Raw genomic sequence first — 23,935 nt, forward strand, 5'->3', positions numbered from 1 at the left:
TCTGGAATCGGGAAGTTCAAGGTCAAGGTGTCAGCTGAGTTATTTTCTTTTGAGGCCTCTCTCCTTGGCTTGTAAATGGATGCCTTCTCCCTGTGCTCTTAAAACATTGTCATCCCTCTTGGTGTGTCTGTGTCCTAATGTCATTTTTGGATAAGGGCACCAGTCCTATTTGGATTAAATTTACCCAAAATAATTCGTTTTAACTTTATTATCCCTTTAAAAACTGTATCTCAGTCCCACTCTGAGGTGTGGGAATTACGATGTCCACATAGGAAATTAAGGACACACAATTCAGTCCAAAATATCATGTAAGGAAAGGTATAGAGAAGCCTATGTGGGCCACAAATGTAGGCTTTGACAAAGATATATCTGTTCAAACCCCCTCTATGTTTCTCACTTGCTGTGTGTCCTTCAGCAACTTACTTAACCTCTCGGAACTTCAGTTCTCTTTAAAAGCATAATAATTATCCTTGTCCTGGAGGATTGTTATGAGATTATGTTGAATTAATGAACAATAACTATAACTAATAAACGTGTATACCTGTCCAACACAGCATCTCACTTGTAATTTCTTTTCCTCTTTAATATGGATTCACAGTTCAGGGCATTATGAATAATAAGACTAGGAAGCCAGTGTATGCTCTCTATTTTGAATACCCTTATGTACATAGCAGGACATAAGTTTGTTTTTTACGTAAGATCTATAGATTAGTTAATTAATTCAACAGTATTTCTTATGCATGCACTGTGTACCAGGTACGCAAAGCAGTCTCCTCAGCTACTGTGTCTCCAGGGCTCTTCTCACTGCCCACAACCACAGCCCCTATATTTCTGGCATCAGATTCTCTGGCACTGGGGAGTTTCTGTAGGATTCAATAGGAAAAACAATGTCTCAAGTTGCAACAAATGTTTTTCTGCTCTCCAGACATAGTCTTACCTATGTTCAGAGACTGTGTGGTATCTCTCTGCTGGCCCACATCACTAATTCATCTAATTGCAGCAATTACTTGAAGAAATCACTGCTAGCACGAGAAGCCATTATGCATTTCCTGAGCAGACTGCATTCCACAACGTGCATTAATTATGCCAGCCTGTAGATTCACAACCACCGACTCATGCACTCGAGACCGCACACCATGTGCATTTGAAAGCCTCTCAAAGCTGCAGCACATTTCCGGGCCGGCTTGCACTCTCATATTGCCTACCATTTGTAATAGCCCTTTTCCTGCCCTTCCGATTCTCAAAATTGAAATTAAAGTCAGAAGAGGGTCAGGCTGTACAATATGGTGGCATGGCAGAGGTGTGCGTCCCCGAGAACCACTTTGGGTCACTCAGCTTCACATAAGACCCACACAGATTGTCTGGATCGGAGCCATTCACGGCTATGCAGGAGTTAAAAATTCTGCATTCTACAGCATGCCCTCTTTAGAGAAGAGGAACAGTAATAATGATGGAGGCAGGACACAATGATAAGTCATTTGTGCTTTTGTTCATTGGTTTCCTTATCTCTCTCCCTCCTCTCTCTTCCCCCACAGCCAACATCAGATGACCTTGTATCATCTGCTGAATGTTCAAGCGATGACGAAGACTTTGTTGAATGTGAACCGAGTACAGGTAGGTTAGGTCAGTCTTGTTTCGCTTGCTTTATTTTTTCATTTGCAAAAAACAATACATACATATATGTTAATATACATGTGTTATATATATTATAGTGTGTTAATGTGTATATTTCCTATATCTATATATGTATAAGTATACATATATAAATATTAAAATATAATGTAAAGCATCAAATCCCATGGAAGGAGTAACAGGATCCTAGGGAAACTGAAAGTCATTTCCTTGAAAGTTGAAGAAAAATCCATGGTATGTGACCTAACTTGGAGCAATCAAACACCCAGATCGACCACCGGAACAGTAAATGCTTAGTAGCCAGCAGTGGCTATGAAGCTGACAAGGCGGGCTGGGAGCATAAAGTGGCCTGTTTTGGAATGGCACCAAAAAATGAACCCAAAGTGGGGTCATAAGGATCATCTCAACTTCGTGAATTGCTCTGAGTCCAAATGGCAAACGGAACAAAACCAAACCCCAAGCAACAACAAAAGCAGTTTCCATGGGATTTCAACAGCAGTTAACATGGTATTATATTTATACTAATTTTGTTCCTTGGGTGCTTAGATAATTTTTGCAGTGAGAGAGCACACACAAAATTAGTACTGAACCATGCCATGTCAACAGCTGAAATGCTTCACAATGTACGCACTGTGCTGAAGTTCACAGGACTTCGGCAGTTAGGAGCTTGTGTGTTCCCCATTTGCACCCAGATACATTTTGATGATTTATGGTCTTTCTTTACAGTGAGCTATGTATGATGTAATGTCCAGCAGGCAACTGCAGTCCCTGACTGTTTCCTAGCAACTTTCCCAAGTTGTCTGTTTTGAGACTTGCTATATGTTAAACATTTATATATATACATATATATAATAGAGAACAGATATCATTGAATTTCTGTGTATGTTTAAGAGAATTAAAGCTGGAGTTGGGTGGGTACCTTATTTCTGCAAAAGTTAAGAAAAACACATAGAATTTTCTAGTTGATTCTTTGGGTTGCTTTATTTTTTACCTTTCCTTTATTAAAAAGAGGCAAGCCATTCAACACTTTATTTTGATAATTTTAGAGAACTTTAAGCCTCATGAAGAAATACTATAGCAAAAGTAAAAAATTTCTAGGTGTTACCCCACAGTGATTTACAATTTTTCAACTTTTGTGGAAACCTGACTGCGGGTGTCTTGCAAGTGGCTTTGGATCCAGGAAGTTCTGTGGGTTCCCGTCCGTAGCGTTACTTAGAGACACTATACTACGAGGGCTGTTTCACTTTGGAGTGTGATCTTTTCCTTTGGAAATTCAGTTATGTGAAAGGAAAGTAACTGTGACCTAGTAAGTCAGATTTTTTCAAATTATTGTGTAATTATCTCAAATTATTAAGTGTGGTTTTAACTGGAGAGAGTACTATTGTAAATGAAATTAGATGGAGAAAGAAATATACCACATAGTTTCACTTATAGGTGGAATATAAAACCAAACCAAACAAACAACCAAACCAACAAAAGCAAAAACAGACTTATAGAAACAGAGACCAAGGGAATGGTTGCCAGAGGGGAGGGAGGAGGGGGACGAGTAGAAAAGGTGAAGGGGAATATAACGTATTTTGCTGTGTATAATGAGCACATTTTAGCCCACAATTTTGAGGGAAAAATAAGGATGTTCATTATACATGTGTATAATGACTACATACCACAGGCATAATAGTGGTTATAAGAATGCCATGTATAATATGCACAAAAACGTGAGTACACATTCTACACCGCAAAATATGGTAGCCAGTAATATTGCAGTAAGTCTGCAGGGCGCGCGATGTTTACTTGAATGAGTAGGGTGACCACACTGTAAGGTATAAAAATGTCAAAACACTATATTGTACACCTGAAACAAATAAAACTAATATGATATTGTATATCAACTATACTAAAATAAAATAAAATAATAAAATAAAAGAAGGCAGACGCATCCAATCTATACCAGAACTTGGACACCAAGTTTTTAATTCATTAATTTATCTAGTCATTCATTCAATAGATATTTCTTAGCACTTAGGCATTCTATTATATTTATACTAATATAATAACAGACAGCATACAGTGTATCTCTAGGTTTGAGTCCTCTCTGTTCTAATAATTGTCATTACTGACTGTCAGAAAAAATAGAATAAGGAGTTTTACTAGCTTAATTACCTACCCAACAAATACCTTTTGTGTATGTTAGGCATGTGCTAGGTATTAAGGTTTTAGATGTGAATGTAGCAAGATCCCCAGACTTTAATTTTGATTCCCTGTTTATTCTTTCTCTAGTTTTATTGCTTTTATATCAATGATATCTGTACCCATCCATATACATACACAAAAATGCTTTATCAAATCTTTAGATTTTAGTCTTCTTGTAAAAATTAAGGATTGACCCTTTAAGAACAGTACTACCATCTTTCCCTAGTACCTCCTCCTCCCACATCCTCATCTCCATAACAACCTCCTTAATAACACGGAGGGTTTGTCCACACTCACAAGTTTTAGATCTCCCAGGTTGTGGGTATGTATGGCCATTTGGTACGGAACGTGAACAGATCCAAACTTGAATGGCATTTGCTTTTTAGTGGTTGCACAGGTGTTTCCGCTGATTCAAAGGCAGAGGACAGCAATTCAATGCCAGTATTTTCTTTAGTAACATAATTACACGGGGCGGGTGGGGGATTAAAGCAGTTTTTAAACAATATGCTCTGTTCAGCAAGGAAGTATGGGGGAGGTATATAAATAAATGGGGTGCCTCCCCTGAAGCAGATAACGGGTAGCTCTAAGACACTGATATTGGTATTCCTTGCCTGGGATTATTCAACTCATTACATTTGAATGATGAGCATTTCTTCTTTCCAATATTTACTCGATAAAGTATTTCTGGTAAGAAATTCAGCTACACAGGGAAATATGTCAGGGACATATTTAATAAAGGAAGGAGATAGATATTCCTGTTGATGCAGAAGTTTGGCCCTTGGGACCAGATTAACACTGATGAAGGTTACATGGCACAGACCTATCAAGCCCTTTATTTTTTCATTAAATGAGAAATAACTCCATATTCTTCACATTTTCCAAAAAGCCCAGATTAAAAATCAGAAACAGCAGTTCTTTCTGGGGCGAGGTTCTGCACTGTCTAGAGGGAAGGCTTCCGTTGCCCATGCAGCAACCGGTAAGGGTGACAATTACATCACTTTGGCATAAATTTTTGATTTTGAGACTCCATGTGAATAGTGAGATTAAAATTCTGATTTTGAACACCCTAATTTACTATCTCCGTTTCTAAAATATTAATGTTTTCCAGGACCGATGTTCAATGTCAATACACTATATCTGGCTAATTACCCAGGCCTTTTTCTACCTTACTTAACATTTTCTCTTGTCTTCTCTCAGTATATGAACAAGTTTTTGATTTTCTCGCTGTCTCAGTTATGAGGCATTTAATTTCTAGAAGTTCTTTTCTGAAGAACTTCTAGAAGTCCACTAGAAGCTCTTGCTTTTCATAAATGTGGGCAGTTCAGTATATGCTAATTCAACAACTTTTCATGTGGGCATCACATTTTAAATGAGCTTAGTTTTCTTATTTAATTTTCCTTAAATCAAAATCGACTTTAAAGCTGCTGAGTTTGAGTCAGAGGTAAGCCACTGCATTTCACACCAAAAGCCCACCCTGGCACCCAGGACGTGGTTTGTGTAACTTAGTCGTATCATGTTCGGAGACAACATGAAATTTTTAGGAGTTTGGTTGATGACAGTCTAGAAACCTTGTAAGTCCAGGGGATCTCAAATTTTCTTTGTGTGTTTGCTCTGAAAAATATGTAAATGAGATCGTAAAAACAACAAGCACCTCCTAAGCCATGACAAGAAGACACAGAGTGAAAGAAAGCTCAATTAGTATTTATTCAATGAATTCGTACGACACACAAAGGGCATCATAATCTTAAATTAAAATTGGAGATTTTTCATACTCCTGACTTCGTCTCCTTTTAAAAAGCTAAATAAAACCCATTCGATTATTTAAAATCTATAATTGTAGGTAAGTGAATACCACCCTAATAAATTCACATTTCTCCAGTAAAAAGAATTCTCTACTTTCCTTACACCTTCTCTTTCTGGGAACTAGAGCATTTTATGAGTAACCGGTGAGATCACAATTTCTGAACATTTGCTTTAAGAACCCAGGATTGAACCTTTAACGTATAAAATCATAATGAAGCCATCTGCCTCAAATGAAAATTTAGAATATTTGAATTAGGACTTAACTACCTGGAATTGAGGGTCAGGATTTTAACTTTCCTAATTTATAAGAGCTGATTATGTTTCCCACAAAGGAAGTCAATGTCTACTTAATGTTTCAGATTTGTGACTTTGCGTACAAACCTTTTCTTTTTCCACGATACTCTACTGATATTGAATCGTGCAGTAAACTCCTGTTTCACTGTGCTTCGTACATCTTTGGATTCAACGATAACAAACCTTAGATGAGCTGGATGAGATTCAAATAATACTAGAAAATAAGTTTTTTTCATGAGACTTTGGAAGCCAAATAACAATAAAAATCTTTACTAAGTTCACCTTTGTGATCTAAAAACACTCTGAAATGTAGGGAAATTGATGAAATCAACTTTTCATTTCTTCTCTCTCCCTCCCCTCTGTTCTATCCCCAGTGTCTCCACTTTAGGAAATAACATCAAAACAAATATAATTTTAGATTAGCTTTTTTTATAATTAGAAATTATCAACTCCCTGAATTTTATATATTTATAGTCTCAAGTTCCAAAAGTCCTAGGGCAGGGGTCACAGAGCCAAGTAAAAAAAATTTTTTTAAAAACCACCTTCTACACCTGAGAAATGGGAATGGCAATAATTAACAACTATATTGACTTACCCAGCCATTATCCAGGGATATATTTTTCTGGTAGTCAATTAGCCAGGATTTTTGCTTTCACTTTTGTTAAATGTTCTTTGATCCAACATCAAGGAGCCTCACTTCCACCAGAGGGCAGACAGTAAAAGGAAGTAAAGATGAAACGCATCCATTAATCAATAAGACTGTGCTAAACAACTTTTGTAAAGGTTGGGTTGAGGGGGATGTTTAAACTAATGGCGGTAATCTGAGATCACAAAGTAATTAGTATTGCCAGAGTGGTTCTCAGATGTATTTTTACTCCTCAAATCTATAGTCCTCACATTTGTATTTGATGTTATTATTAGTTTCACTATGAGATCAACCCAATGTGGGCGAAATTTAAATTTAGTGAAATACCAAGAGCATCCCCATATTTGTGTTCTCCAGGTGGAACTGGATTCTTAATCTTTACCAGCTTGAGATACCTCACTGAAGTGTTTATGATATGAAAATCTGGCATTGAATTGCTTGAAATCTCGCCAAATAATTCGAGTTTTAATTTCCTGGAACACTGTGGGAAATGCAGCTGCAATGTTAAGACATTAATATTTTTCTAATGGAAGATAAAAAGAAATAGAGCCTTGTTCTCCAGAATCCATGGGTGAAAGAAAGTAAATTGCTTACTTTTGGCTTTAAATACAGTGTTTGTGATCTTATGTGTTTATAAAAACACATTTATATTTTGTCATTAGTGTCTCCAGCAAGCTTGAAGAGTTAGCAATGTGCATGTTTTTATTACCAAAAAAAAAAATGTTTTTTATTTTAGAAAGATTTTTCCAGGTGGAAACTCATGATTGGTAAATAGAATCTTGTTTAAAGGTTATTAGTCAAGTAGCTATTAGTCAAGTAGTAAATGCTAAATAAATGCCATAGGAATGTTTGAGTATCACAGTGTCCAGAACTTTACCTTGGGAGTTCAGGTCCACTTAAAAACACTTCAAGTAAAAGGATAACAGAAGTAATCTGAGAAATGATTTAGCTTCAGAAAGTGTAATGTAAATAGATGTAAAATTCATCAGTGTAATTAATCATTATTGGCTGTAGACATTAGTCATTTTTATATTTGAGTTATAATATATTTCTAATGTGTACAAAAGCAAAGTTACTCACATATTAGGCCTAGGCTAAATCCTACCAATTCTTTAATTTCCTTTGGTGATCTATAAATTAATAGAGTATGTTCATGGGTGCTTAATATTCTAAACTTAATGGTATAGTTTCTGCCTTCCTTAATCCACTAAATCATAAGTTATATCACTTTTTGATAACCCAACTCTATCCCAACCCTAGGTAATTTTTAAGCTATTGGAACAATGTGTGCCCTTTAAATTCCTAATGATAAAATGTTTTGAAAACTAGAGTAACAATGGAAATATAACTATAGGGAAGTGTCCTAATTGGCTGTTAGGCGATTCATAGCTTAGGCATGGTGTACATAAAACATGTAGCTCATGGATTGACCCTCACCGTGGATTCCATAACAAAAACAACAAATCTAATAAAAGTTTTAAAAAATTCTATTCATCTCCATTACCCAAGTTTTTCTGGTATGTTGGGAAGGAAGAGGAATCAATAAGATTAATGTGTATATATAAATACTTTCACTTTAAAGTTTAATACAACACTTATTTATAAAACATTTTTAGTGACTACTATTAGTTCATTTTCCATTAGAGAAGACAGCAAAGTAAGGAGAATAAAAGGAAAGAATGGATAGCAGAGGGAGAAGCAGTGTGGACAGTCAATGGAAATGCCTAGAACATTATCAGAACTTTATAAAGAGGTTTCTCACTCAGCAAATAGAATACCCCATTCATAGACCATAGACAGGCAAGAAAAATCACAGGTGACGATGCCAGACAGTGACAGAATCAAGTAACCCCAAAGGCCATTCTTCCGTATCTTAGGTTAGGGACACAGAATTTCCAATCGATTTCAATTGAAGAATTAATACAGTTCAGTTGTAAAGTTTTCTTTGAATTCCATACATACAGTATGATCTAGAGCCAGGGCCTCCGAGATAATAGGCTAAGGATGGGCCTGTTGAACTTCCAGCCAAACTCATGAGAACTTCCTGATTTCAAACGCCGGTGCAAGTAGTGAGCTTAATGAGATCATTGAGCAAGTCCCCCCACCCCTGCAAAAATTCAATATATAAAGAGGGATTGGGTTTTAAAAGAGAGGTTTTATGGGTTTTCTTTTATTCTTTATGTTCTGTATTTTTTCTCCCATAAGCCCCAGTATACGTACTGTGTGTATAGATATACATATATTTATATATGTGTATACTAAAAACACAGTGCCTACCATTCCATATATATGTAGACACAGTATAAATGAGATTAGACTGATGTAAACAGAGATTAACAACAGGCCCTGCCATCAGTCATGTGTTTTACACAGAAATTCACGCCATCATTCTTACATCAGCCAACATGAACATGCATGATCCAGTTTTAACTTGGTGAACAAAGCATGTTAATTTTTCTTTAGTTTTTTCTCCTGTATCATAATTACAATGATGCTTCCATAATCCAGTTATCCTTGAGAGGGGTAGAGAGAAAAAATTATACATATATATCTATCCATATATGCACATTCCCGTGTATATATATATAAATAGATATATGCCTTGTATATACCTGAAGAACATATTTTGTTATTTCACCTCATCTTGTGCCGCATGAATTTTTGGTGGTTCAATTTACTTTATTTTATTTTGATTCATATTTAGTATTTTGGTCATTATTGCTATTTTTAACTCATTGCTATACTTTTATGAGTAATTATAATCATTATTTTTAAATACTGTGAGATATATAGATATGCAAATCAAACAAGGCAACAAAATCTTTTCTTGCCATCCTAATCTTGAACTTTCCCCCTTCAGCTTATCCCTCCAGTATTTATGCTTTAAAAAAAAAAAAAAAGGAGCCCCAACAAGATCCAAGAAAGTTGTGTACAAAAGAATGAAACACTGTGTTTTCCTCTTTTTCCTCCAATGTATATTTTTCCTTTTAATTTCCTTTCTTTTCCCTTTTTATTTTTCCCCATATCTGCACAGGCCACTTGTCTTTCCTCTCCCCTTTGTGACAATCAAAGGACAAATGAGTCGGGGTGGGGGGGAGAGAAAGAGAGAAACATGCAGAAACAAAGAAATACATCCCTCCCCACAAATTTCAGATGGCATAAAAAGAATTTTATTGCAGATCTAGAGTATTTGTTGTATCTTTTATTTCTGGACAAGCCCAGGATCATTGTGTGGCATGCAGTAACAGTTTTGTAGCTAATCAACTAACCATGGTCTCATCAACAATGCATGGGCTGTAATGATGTCATCTTGTGTTTCATCCAAGGGATACACCCAGGCTAACCCAGCAAGTCCAGTGTATGAGTTTTGGGGGTAACTTTCTTTGTAGTTATAATTCCATGGGTTTTTATTTTTATTATTATTTGCATTGAGTCACGACAGCCCAAGAACTGCTCCCGCAGCATCTCTGTATGGTTTTGTTCTTGTGTTTGCTTCCTTTGGCCCAGCCGCCAAGCATGTGTTTCTTGTCTGGCACATCTGTCTGGCCATCTTGTCTTGGAGTCCACTGTCGTGGTATCGTTCTGTGATTCTGTTCTCTGTTTGTAACATGTGATTGTAAATCCTCTCCCTTTATTTCTCACTCCCCTATTGTTTCTACTTTTAACCTTACCCCTAGGGAACTTCACAAAGAAGCAAAGCAAATTTTCAGTCGAATTTTAAGACTGATAACTGTGGTTTGCATCTGGAAGTCATAAGTTGCACTTTTTTACCTGGCTAAGGAGGCAAAACCTCTCATGGGAAACTACTAATGACAGTAGCCAGACAACCGCCCAATCAACACCAATAAAACCCTTGTTGGTTTCTCTGGCATGATTAAATGGGCTTACTGTTAAAGGGATTTCATGTAAGAACTAATTCGCAAGGAGTTTTTTTTTCCCCTCATAGATTATCAATCTTCTAGTTAAACCTTTCTTTAGGAACAGATCCACAGAAATTTTTTCCAGAAATGCTAGTGAGGGAGCATCACCATTTCTGTTATATAAGGGCAGTGCCTATTCCCGAACTGGTAAGAGATTTGTGAAAATCTGAATGATTTTATTAAAAAATTCAATAATGTTTACGCATTTTAACCTAAATTATGAATGTGTTTGGCAAGTCATCTGAAGGGGGAAGAAGAACTTTTTAACTCACTGGTTCTGCCTCATACATATTTTGAGGTAAGGTTGTCTTTTGATCTTTCTGAGTCTAATGATATATATTTTATTTTATTTTTTAATTCATGGAAGCATTAAAGAGCCAACACTTTGAAAGAGCAAAGAGGAAATTAATGGGCTCTGTGGACTAAGAAGAACTTTCTAATGAAGGAAGGAAGGGAGAGAGGAAAGGAGGAAGAGAGACAGATGCAGGAGGAGAGAGAAGGTGATAATAAGGCAGGAGGGAGGGTTATTCCTGATGAGCCAGGAAAAGCAGCTTGCTGATAAATGTTAAGAACAGCACACACAGAGACACACACAGCCCAAATGTGTTGTGTTTGCCAATTTCTATAGTGTAAAACACTCCCACTGTGGTTGACTGCAAGCCACAAACATGAGAGCACTACACTCAGAATTAGGAAGTGACACTCAAGAGCCCCTGATTATATAGCATTCCCATCATACAGATACTATAGACACCAATAACCTCAAGAGCATATGTAACGTAAAATATAGTAAAATAATTAGAAAATAATAAGTTTTAACTTTTTACCTTTGTTTTTAATATACTTCACTTGATTGTAATTTCATCTATTTTAATTTTTTATAATGGCTGTGTTTAGCAACCAACTTGCAAAAATTCCTAAAAATGTAGCAATCGACTGTCATAAGCTGGCTTTAGAATAGAACCGGCCCAGGCATCATGCTGGGTGTTTTCAAACATGGTATTTATTTAAGTCTCATTTTAAGTTGTTATGAGGAGGGAAACTGTATTAGCTATCTTACAATTGAGAAAATTGGAACTCACATAACTTTCTTTTCCAAGATCTCATATTTGGGCATAGAAGTAAAATGGATACATTTTATTTCTACTGCAGCGAACACAGAGGATCAAACTTAAACATATTTAAAGCACTAAGTTGTGCAACTATTATGTGCTCATTTGTGGAGCTTTAAATAATTTTGTTTCCTCGAAATAGAGTTGCAAATACTCCTTTAGTAACCCTGAAGCTGCACAGGATATTTCTTAGGTTTGCAAATTTTGTTTTTTGACCTTTGAAAAAGCTATAATAGACGTACTTCTTAGTACATAATTATATTATCCAACATGATTCCAATACTCAGTCCTTATGTTTTGTAACTTTTAAAATATAATGAACTTTACTTAGTTACAATAACTGATGTATGTTAGTGAATGAACTGCACAGTGAAATATATCAATGCACTTTACTTCCACATTTTCTCATAGAGTAAACTGGTTTATGAACACTTAAAACAGCTGAGAACCATTGTATTGCAGGAAATAAATTGCAGCTTTTTAAAAAAATTGTTTTACTGTTAGATACTTAATCATTGCGTTGTGAAAGAGTTTGAGAGATCTGGGGCTGAAGAGAATGCGTCGAATCTTATTAGCCCTTCTAATTTGACACGATAGATTCTCTGATTGCGTTTCTGATAGTGCAATATTTTACTTTGATTTGATGTCAGGTTTAGTTGCCCCTGCAGTCAGCCTTCAATGACGGCTGACATAATATTGAATAAAGTTTCTCAAAGTGATTTCTAGGCCTTCACCTATAGGTCTGCTATTGCTACATCTTGTTTTCCTTTATTGAGAAAATATTCATTGAACACTTACTATACTCAAGTATAGTCCTAAGTACTTTACATTCTTTTTTTAAAAAAATAGATTTTTTAAAAGATTTTATTTACTTATTTTTAGAGAGAGGGGAAAGGAGGGAGAAAGAGGGAGAATGAAACATCCATGTGTGGTTGCCTCTAGCACATCCCCTGCTGGGGACCTGGCCCACAACCCAGGCATGTGCCCTGACTGGGAATCGAACCATTGATGCTTTGGTTCGCAAGCCTGCACTCAATCCACTGAGCTATACCAGCCAGGGCTACTTTACATTCTTCTTTAATCCACACAGCAATCCTGTGAGAGTCTATTATCATCATCTTATTTTTTAAATCATCATCTAAGGACATGTTTGCTGATTTTAGAGAGAGGGAAAGAGAGAAGGAGAGAAACATCAATGTAAGAGAAAAACATCCATTGTTTGCCTCTCGTGCACACCCCAAACAGAGACAGAACCCACAACCTAGGCATGTGCCCTCACCGGGAATCAAACCCATGACCTTTTGGTTTACAGGACAATGCTCCAACCAACTAAGCCACACCAGCCAGGGCTGTTATTATCATCTTCATTTCAAAGATGAGTAAACTGAGGTGCAAAGGAGCTAAACACAGTGTCTAAACTCACACAGCTGGAAGTATTAGAAACTGGATTTGAACCCAGGCCAACTGACTCCTGGGCTGTGGTCGCTGTGTTAGACTGTCCCTTAGCATGACAGCTTACCCTCCACTAACCAATATATACAAAATAGCTACCTGCCTTTGACAACAACGAAAGAATGTTTGTGTACTGAGCATATTAAGTGGTCAGGAAATACTTGTTAAATAAATGTAATATTGTGCATCTCAAGGGCATCTAAAACTTTGGATGATAGGGGTTATAAAATTGTTCGGTTCCTATTGATCCCAACAGCTTTGATTGCTACACCTCACCCTTGTTTTCTGGGAGGTGGAATGGTTTGATATTTAGGAAAAACAGCATCTCTCATGTGAAGTTAGTCACTCTTGACATCACTAGGTAGTCAGGTGTGCACTGGGGGCTTTCAGCTCATTCCTCACTAGTACTCCCGTTTTAGAAAATATAATCAAACAACAGCCACCTCTAACTGATGTTAGGATTTAAAAGGCTCCTAGGGAGGATACTGGTAAGATGCTGTATTTTCTCTGTTTCAGAAATAATTATGTTCCCTGGAACACAGTGTTTCAGATGTTACAGCTAATAGGAAGCAACAAAATAAGCGAACATGTCCCTGACAGGATGGATTTCTTAGCCCCTTTCTGACATCTGTGTGCTCCTGACATTTCGTACTCATGTGTTTATCTTCTCTTTTATTTCTCTTCCTTCCTTGCTTTATATATCTCATGCTAGAAACAAAAATTCAAAACAAACAAAATAAAAACTTTGAGGACCCTTGAATTTTCTATGCCAGGAAAGAACCTTAAAAGGAGTTACTAAGGACTAACATTCACAGTTAAAAAGAGCATCTTTATAAAGCTATGTTTGCTTTTGTTAGAATCCTTCCAAGGATTATTAGAATCCTTTAATGCAAGTGGCCCAAGAATCTGGGGGTTCTCAGTATAAATTATACTGGTCCTGACCAGTCCGTAGCCTGACCCGAGACTGAGAAATCTGTACACTGAACAATGATGAGAACCCTCTGTTGCCAAGTTCTGCTTCCATCTTAGCTTTGAAGCACAGGGACCCCCTTTTTATTCAAAGATCATGAAAGTTGGCCACGTTATATTGCCAACTGTTCAAATTTGTTCAGTCAATCATGCAGAGCAAAGGTCGGCAAACTTTTTTTTGGAAAGGGCCAGAGAGCAAATACGTTAGACTTTGAGAGTCCTATGCTCTGTTAGTTATCGCAAAGGCAGCCAGCCACAGGCAATGCATAAATGAATGATTGTGGCTGTTTAAATAAAACTTTCTCTTCAAAGCAGACATCAGGCTAGATTTGGCCCACATGCCTAGTTTGCTGAGTCCTGATCTACAGAAATCTGATAGGTTAGAAATTTGTACTCCTTTTTTATTTAAATAGATGAACTCTTCTTGCCCATTTCATAGTCAACCTTAATAAACTTTAATTTTCTCCACTAAGCACATGAGACCCCACAGAACAGGATGGGCCATGAAAAGCTTCCTTCTCACCATTACTTTAAGTATGCTGTCATCTCACGTATAAAACACGGTAATTAATAAACACATGCAAAACCAGGATCCTCTCCACCCGGCTGTGCCCTGCAATTTTTGTAAGAGCTTGATGTTTTGCCCTTTTTGCACACCCGTCCTTTTCACTCCCTGCCTCAGCTGGGGCATGGGCTGCCTTCTCTTGGCTTCCAGAGCTTTTTGGCGGTGGCTTCCCTGAACTCTAGCCCACGTACTGTGTCACATCCCAGTAACTCTTCCCCAAGCCTTGGCTGTGGGTCACTGAGCTGACAAATGTCTAAATGACTGAGGTAAGATATTTGCAGCCTGCTGAGAACCTCTTCTTTGCCTGTACTTTTTGATTGCTAGCTTTATAAGCTTTGTGGGAAAAGTGACAAAAACATTCTTGGTGACACAGTCAATGAATGGGGAGGACAGAATGGAAGGGCCTAATATACAGGACTCCGTCCTGGGTGGGTGAGCACATTTGTTTCTATCTCAGCCCTCTGAGTGGCGGAGGTCAAGGATTACATGTGGGGTGGAGGAAGGAGCCCCCTATGATCTGAGGGGAGTAACGTGTTCTACCACCTGGCAGCAGATTAGACAGGAGTAGGCTACGAATATGCAGGATCAAAGTCATATCTAGTATGACTGTAAACATGGCATTTGTTATTTTATTAATTAAATCTTAGTCCCTTTTGCTTCTTTGACATTAAAAAAATGTGGAAAAAATACAAAAGACTCATATATGAATAGCAAGTAAATTGTGCAGCCAGATCCTAATGTACCCCGATGCCAGAAGGAGCATCAGATTAACTTTTGGGAGCCAGGATGCTAAGTAATAACCTTTTGAACTTTCTCTATTAGCAAGGCCCCCCAGTGTGGTGCTGTGCCTGGAGTTGTAGGGCTTTGAAACATGGCTCAAAAAACAAGTACATATATATATATACATATATACACCCACACACACACACATATATATATGTACATATGTATAGGAGAGATAATACAAGGAAACAAGGAAGTCTGAGCCAAGAGGAGGGACTTTGGGAGGCAGGACTTGCAGGAGGACATCTTTCAAAACAACGTAATTCGGAATGAGCGTTTTAATAAGCCTCTGAGATTAGAGGGATTATAGAAAACAAGAATAAAACAAGGGTAAATTTAGCACTGTTGATAAATTTAACGTATAAAAGTATAAAAGTAACGTCTGGGCTTCTGCTCTTCTCGTGCTTACAACAGCCCGGTATTTTCCTATCTGGTTGTTTGGCTTGTTTATTTACTTTTTGTTTGTTTGCTTGTTCATTTCTTTATTTATTTACACTTAGTCCTTACTAGTTTTTCCTCTAAAGCCAGGGGGCAAACCCTGCCCCAGAGGTCAGCTGAGTGGCACGAATAGATGAAACAGACCAGGTTTCACCGTCAGCACTAGGGAGAGCTCTGGCAGACCAGGGAGAACGTGCCCTCATTTACCAACATTCAAATTAAATATCTTTTTAAAATGATGTAAAAGTAGGATCCAGGAAAGTCAAACAAGTTACAACAATAAGACATGGTGTTTTTAATTCTATTAATTCTATTTTTTAAAATTCCTTTTGATCTAACACCTTAAAGTTTTAAGAATGTGCTCTCTGTAAGATTTCTGGTTAATATGTCATGTGGTGATACCGAGAATCAAATTAAACATTTATTAATGTTTATTAATTTATCAAATTAAATCAAATTAAGCATTTCTTCTCCCAAACTTCCATAAAGTTAAAGCCCTTTTTAAATCTCTTCTTTTACTTTAACCTTAAAATTAACATAACTGCAGTTAACATAAATGCATAACTATAAGCTTGCAGAACTTTAAGGTCCACGGCAATGATCTAGTTTTAGGTGACAAAACTAAAGCCTTCATAGGTCAAGTGATTTGCTCAAGGTCACACAACTAGTTTATATTAGAGTTGAAATTAAATTCCAAATGTCCTAAATCCATTTGTACCATTTTTTTCATACTGTATATCAAGTTTTTTTGTTGTTGTTTTTTTAAGCCCAAAGGCTTTTATTCTAAATTGAGATAGTATCCAACAGAGAATGTATGACAAATTTGGTAACTTCTTTCTACTGGTCATTATTTACCATACAAGAGAATATATCATTGACCCATTTAGGGGTCCCATTCACCGCTCTACATGTCACTCAGGGAACCAACTAAGAGATTAGGGACAAATGGTGAAGTGATCAGTGGAGACTGCAGCTGACTTGTGGTACAGACACAACCAATGTATGGTCAGTCATGAATTCTCAGTGATATCACCCTCTCCCCTGAGGACAGAATACTAGGTAGACTAGAGCTGTGGTCCCCAAGCACAAATGCAAAACCAGTGTTAAGCTATGGGTCAGCTCACTGATCCAAGGTGAAGTGAGATAAGTAAGGACCATATAGAGAAATTTGTGGAAACAAAGTTAAACTCAAAGGCTGCCCTCCATTGAGAGATTTTATAGTTTGTTGTTTTTTACAATGGTTAAAATCAATGCCTTTTACAAAAATAGTGTTTTGTTACTGTTTGTAGCACCTTAATTTAGCAAAATAAAAGTGGGCAAACATATGTTACCCCTTCCCCACAGATTTTTCTTTGACTATTGACTGATATATGAAAACAAATAAATCAACAGAAAAAAAAAACCCAAAATAAGAGATGTAAATGTAATCTATGATGCAACACTAGGTTTAGTAGATTTTAAAGACTGGAGATCTTTCTAAGTGTAAAATTTTATTATGAACGAAGCAATATTAAAACCAAGCCATTTGTTTCATTGAGGCCCCAAGTTCTTATTCTAAGCATAGGTGACTTAGACATTAAGTATTAAGATAGCATTTGAAATATCATTACAAAAAGATAGATTAAAGGCAGAAAATAGAAATGAAAGATTTTTTTAAATATAGAATAAAAATTATTAGAAGGTCAGAATCAGTTTATGAATGTAAATAAACTAAACAAAAATAGACACTTCTAAGGACTCAAATCCAAGTCTAGAATTTTGTCTCAGTTAAAGCCTAGGAAAGTAGAAAAGGCTGTGTTGGAGGGCTGAATTTGCCTGTATTTGAATCATGCTTGTGAATGAGAAGGTCATAATCCTTAGTCCCAGCCAAGGGAAAGGATGTGATCTATACTCGAGGCAATAACAAAATTTGTACTATAGTTCTCATCTACTCCCACCTTTTTTCTGTCTCTTAGGTAATCTATACCAATAACCTCTTGCTTCATGAAATTTATTATCTAAATGTTGAAAATATGACACTTATTTTATTCTAATAAAAAGCTATGCCAAGTTTACTGAGTGTTTATTGGAAAATCAGAGGTTTGGTGTCCTGAATCAGGTGTCAGGATTCTATTATTAACAACAGACTTCACAGCAATCATATCTAAGTGGTGATCAGTGCGTGATTTTTATTTTATTTATACTCCAGAATTTCTACGCTGAGTACATATTGCATTTGTAATTGGAAAGAAAGTATAGGTATATTTTTTAATATAAAACTATAGGAGGCCAACAAGGGAAATCTTCTGAATATTTAGGTATAAAAACTCAGCCAGACCAATAATTTGGAAAAAAAAAAATTAGTGAATCCTGCCCTTCCCATGAATTTGAATTAAACCCATAATGTAAGGCCCTTTGAGAAAAGCTGCTGGAGGAATTCAGAGATGATGGTGATGATGATGATGATGATGGTGATGATGATGATGATGATACATAAGACTGCATAGCTGAGCACCCACCAGTTCCCTGAGGTCAGACCTGTTAATCAACTGACAAATGGTCCATAGACACGCCAGGTGGTCATGTAACAGCAGTAGGCACATGATATCCTACAAATGACCCATTACCCAAAAGTTTAAAGTCTGTGCTTGGAAACCGGGAACACAGATGGGATGTGAAGTGGCCTTCAACAGACACTTGGGAATATGATTGATTCTTTCACCCAGCCTTTAGGTTCTGTGTACATCCTCACTGCCTGCCCACCCCTCATCTGTACATCTGCTCCTTAGATATAATAAATAAATGAAAGAATGCAGTTGCCAAAGAGTAATTAAAAATTTTGCATTCGTCTCTCTCTACCCCCCTGTTCTTCGCCCCTCTCTCTTCCCTAATAGGATGTCCAGACAATTAAGCCAGCTGTAGATTAATTGAGACTCTCTTCCATGTAGGGAACATCTGTCCCTGCTGCTGCCAAGAAAGTGTTAACGAATTAAAACATTTGATTACCTTTAATGCAAAAGAATGCGGCCGTCTCCTTGTCATTTAGCTTATCAGGGTTTTCTGGTAGTTCTTTTTTTCGAAGCTTATGACTGCAGTCCTTCCCTGAAGCTGTGAGATCTTTCAGCAGATGGTGTTTTCCAGAACTATACCCCTTCCCTTGTGCAAGGGGGGAAAAGCCCTCAACAAAAGCAATTTTGAAGGTAGACCGAAAAGGTCTCCACGATGAATACATTGTTAGAAACAGCTGGTAAAAATAAATGGTCCAAATGGGATGCCTGGAGCAGATCTATTCAACCCACAGGGTTGTTGAAAGATAAAAGCACCACTTTCACTAGCAGCACCAGTGGTGGTCTCCACGCTTACATTTCGGAGATGGGAGAAACTTGCTAAGATTTTGATTTCTGTTCTGTTTTTCTGGAACAATTTCGTTCACTCTTTCAGTTTTATTCGTGGATGAATTTATCAGAAACTACCCATCAGATTGTTAAAACTGTGTATTGCACATAGAAAAACAATTTTAATTGACATATAATGGATTTTTAAAATTTTGCTCTATGTTTCTAGATATGTTCTTATTTGAGAGCATCTGTGTGCAGTCCAAAAGATCGAAATGGGAAATTGATAATGTACTTAAGTTATTTCCTATCTTATAAACCAGGTTTTGCAGAAAGTCAGGCACTGCTATCAAATACAAATGTTGTACTTCTGGCCAGTGAAAAATCTGATTTCACTTTTTCCTCACCACCTTCAGAGTCTGCTTCATGACCGTTCCTTGCCATGACTTCATTTGTTCACTAAATTGTTTTGTTCTGGAGCCACTGCCAAATGCCATTCATTACACAGATTCCTGTATCCCACTAATTGGAGAAATGATTCTTTATTATATTTTGTAGAGTGTGTTTTTAGGCATTGTAAATAAATTCACATGTGTTTTAGAATTATTTTTTCTAGACCACAAGTCAGGCCAGGACCACACACTATGTTTAATTGTCAAGCTTAGCAATTTTTGAAGCATTTTTCTGATATATTACTTTGTGTTACTTCCACACGTGTGCTGGTCATGAATTGGGAGAGTGAGTAGACTTCCTCAGTCCTACTGAGTGGACTGGTGAGGAAGAAGGAAGATATAGCCTGTGCTTAAACCCAGAATTAAGATTTCCTTTCTTAGAATTAATTGGAATCAATCAGAAAAGAAGTTGAGGTTTCTTTTGTATTCATTGCATAGAGAGCAGTGATAAATAAAGAATATTTCTGACCAACTGAATACTTTTCATTGACACTGCCACTCCCCAACTGCTTGGGGAGCACTTCCTGTGTATTAAGTCCTAGGAGAGCTGCTGGGGGTACAAGGATGAGCGAAAACAGAGATGATTCCCGGGCGGGCTAGATGGGGAGACTGTCATTAATTATCAGGTGATCTCCAAATAAATGTATGGTGACAGACTTGGAGGAATGCTATGAAACCAAGGCTTATGTCCCATGTTATGACATGACACGTGACTACATGGGAGCTGGGAGGGAGGGGAGAGCATGCAGTGTGGGGGCAGGGAAACATTCTCTGAGGAAGTGACATTTGAGTTGACACATGGGACAAATGGAAGTTAACTGGGCAAAAAGAAAAGAAAAAAACATTTGAGCTTCCAATAAACTTTAGACATTAGGAAAAAAACAGCCAACCCTGAGAGGGCTTCATTTCAGAGCAGTAACTATTTCACAGTATTTTGTCCAATGTATAAAAGAAAAAACATTCCCCTGGATAGGCCTTGGTGTTGTGTTGCATATTTGGGTGAATGGATATGCGAGTGAGTTTAGTGACCCTTCAGTGAGTGGACTTTGTGAAGAACATAGATAAAGTGAATGAAATGATGAATTCAGTGGAGGAAATTTGGCTTAAAAAGAAAGTGCATCTGTGCTTTTGTACACCAATTCCTACTAATAAAGGAGGTGACAGGAATGTATGTCTTAGACTAGAAGAGTGAGCAAAGCCATTTCCAGGTTCTGAGCCTCTGGCGACTGTTTATAGTTAGGTGCATAATTGTGCATTGTTTCTTTAAGCACATACAACCTAGTCGTAAGATGTTTGACAGAATGAAAGTTCTGGGCATTCTCACGAGGTGCAGAGCCCAGTAAAGAATTAGTCACACAACAATTTTTTTTTTTAAAGGAGCAGATCTTACTTCAAAGGATTGTAGGGAAGAATTGCATATTGATGATGATCGTGAGGAAGTAGAAATGTCCTATCAATCTACTTATAATTTACACAACTCCACACTTTAGAGAAAGCACATTCCTTCTCCCTCACCACCAATCTCACCATTACAGTCAATATCAGTGAATCACTGAATATGTGGTATTAAAGTTGCCAATCATTTCCCACGTGATTAATGATTTTGAAGGAAATGGTTTGTACATGTTCTGATTTATCAAGACTTGCCCCACAATAAAAATTGCGTGTGTTTCTACAGGGGGAATAAAAGAAAAATGCCTCGTGCTAGAACTTTACAATAGTATCTTATATTTGTTATATACTATATTTATTATAACTAGTAGTAAATAACTATAATATTTGTGCGAAGGAAATAATAGGAAGTCTACCACCGAGTGCCTGTGCCTAAGAGTTTTCTAAGTCACATTTTGGATTGCTGATGCATCCCAGTCCTGGGTTGGCACCTAAATGTTCTTTCTGTCGGTGAGGAAACAGCAGGTTTTCTCTATGCCTGTTGTTGCCCACGTCTTTATGTCTGATGGCTCACCTCCGGCTTACAATAGTCCATCACTTCTGCTGCCCACTGCACTTACGAGATTACTGCTGACTACCATTTAGATTTGTTAAGGGACACAGCATCCCACATCTCATGGATTCGGGAGCCAGTAACCACGAAGGTCAGTCGTTGTAGCCTGAATCAGTTATAACTGGGTCATTTTATTGCCCATATAATGATCAATACATGTGCTTCCACAAAAGCATAGTTCTAGTTCCTGAATGAACGTATTTGTTTGTATTTAATTCTATGGGATAACAGACTTCCCTGAAGTTTTCTTCTTGAAAAGAGATTCGAGGAAGCATCTTTTTCAGTGGAACAGAGCTGAGTTGAGGTAACAGTATCATCAACACACCCAGCCTACCGTGGCCACAGAATCCAATGACTTCCTTTTTTTAAATGAAGGTGTCTGCATTATCTGCAGTAGCATGGACTGTACTTCATTACAATGCATTGCTTCACGCAACACACTCTGAATGAAGACAATATGCTGGATGGCTTCAAATTCAGCCAGTTCTTCCAAGCAGGGCTTGTTTATCTGTCTGCAACACACTTGGAGCATTTGAACGACTAGTGATGAGGTTCACTCACGCTGAAAAAACGTGGTGAGCGTCATGGCCAGTTCTGTCACAATGCCCTGGTGTGGAAGGATGGAGAAGGCCATCGTCACCACACAAAGGGCTGTCGATTTGCCTGTGGCGTGACTTGTCCAGGAAAGTGGTATCATTTTAAAATGACTATCATCCTCTGGTTGTAACTTTGTGAGACTTTTTAATAAGCTTGCAAACAATAGGTTTAGAATCTAGAAATAGTTTGTTCCATTTCTCCGTGGGAAATAGGATGTTTTGTATTTATGTAAAATCCCTTATCTGGCCATGGAGTTTGAAGTCAAGCTGGAGAAGTGGCTTGGGAGTCATGGTCTCTTGATTCTAGATAATGAACCAAATGAACAAAAGGCTTTTCTCTTTTAACTGTAGAATGGAGGCATCTTTATTTCCGGAATTACACTTAGTACACCCCAAAGTGTATGACTCTTGTGTGACGGAAGAAAGAGAATAGTTTGGTATGTGACTGTTTTCCTTCTTTAAGTAATTCTTTAATGAGAAAAGGAGGCCAGTGGTGTTCGGAAGGACGGTGTTGCCTTTTACACAAAGCCAAGGAGTCAGAGACAGCCCACGGGCCCAGAATCCTCCCAGACCCCTGCTGATGCCACTGGCCAGACCTGGGGAAAGAAAGTCTTAATTCAGTGGGACAGACCCACTCATGTCACAGGAGAGGACAACTAGTCTACTTGTCCACTTCATATAAAACTCTGCATTTACCAGAATTTGAGTAAATGGGGCAAAATAACCTCTCCAGTCGGTTTTAATGGACTAAATCACCTTATTCCATTGCCTACCTTTTAACTCATTCACTCCACAAAAGGAAACTTGCTCAGTTCACTATTTAGGAAACTTTAGAACATTCTATGTTATTTGGTGCAAGGCATTATGAATAGCTGTAAGCCACCTATTTTTATCCTTTCTCTCATTTCTTTCACACTGATTGATGAAATGGGAAGCAGGTTGAATAAGCTCACTTTTTTTTAGATGACACAAATATTAAATTGACAAATAAACTCCTGGAGGTTGCAGTTCATTTCAGGGAAGTGTTGATATAAAGTCTTTAAGGGTCGAGAGTCCTATTAGAGAGAGAGAGAGAGAGAGAGAGAACACCACTAGGGAATTGTGAGGAAAAGAAAAATGAGGGAAATGTTTAGATTCAATAGGAAATTGGAGATATTGAGAGCATTTTAAGAAAAATGCTTGCTTTTTCACCAGCTATGTCATTTTGTTCCAAGGGACAAGAAACTTAATACTTCCTCTGGAGTATAATAGAACTGTAGACCTATCTCCAAACTATTTTCTCTTTTACATAATCTTGGCATTCGCTATTCAAGAGCCAGTGAGTGAATGTTTTCCCAGGAGATCTGGTCATCAGCAGAATGATCATGCACACCTGAGTCTGGCTGTGGTGTTTCACGCTTGCGCAGTGGGAAAGCACTTCCTCTAGTTAGGTTAAGCTGTGTGGATCGTCCTGTGCTTTTCATCCATGCTTCTGGGAAGCTCATATCTTGACAACTGTGGATCTATTCACAGATTCCTTCAATGCCAGGTTTCTGTGACTCTAAGTGTTGTATCTGCTTTTATTTTTATCTAATCAAACATAAGGGTTTTCCAGATGCAATTTTAATATGTCTGAAGGATGGAGCTCTCTCCGTCAGTTAGGCACAGCTCCGTCATCCTTAGAAACCCTGAGGATGAATTTTCATTGTTTGTACCTGCTCATCGCTAGAGACTAAAAACTGATAATTTGGCTGCTGGCAAAATTCCACTGTAACAGCTCAAAGA

At 37.5% G+C, this 23,935-nt stretch overlaps 1 protein-coding gene across 1 annotated transcript in view; it reads left to right on the plus strand.

Moving 5' to 3' along the window:
• Positions 1 to 23,935, plus strand: part of NRXN3 (neurexin 3) — a 1,484,332-nt gene that overhangs the window by 1,433,273 nt on the left and 27,124 nt on the right. Inside the window, 1 exon segment of the mRNA XM_045201758.2 lies at positions 1,536 to 1,614. Within this exon segment, the coding sequence (XP_045057693.2) occupies positions 1,536 to 1,614 (79 nt within the window).

The sequence above is a fragment of the Desmodus rotundus genome, chromosome 7 (genome assembly GCF_022682495.2).
Source record: "Desmodus rotundus isolate HL8 chromosome 7, HLdesRot8A.1, whole genome shotgun sequence".
Classification (NCBI taxonomy): domain Eukaryota; kingdom Metazoa; phylum Chordata; class Mammalia; order Chiroptera; family Phyllostomidae; genus Desmodus; species Desmodus rotundus.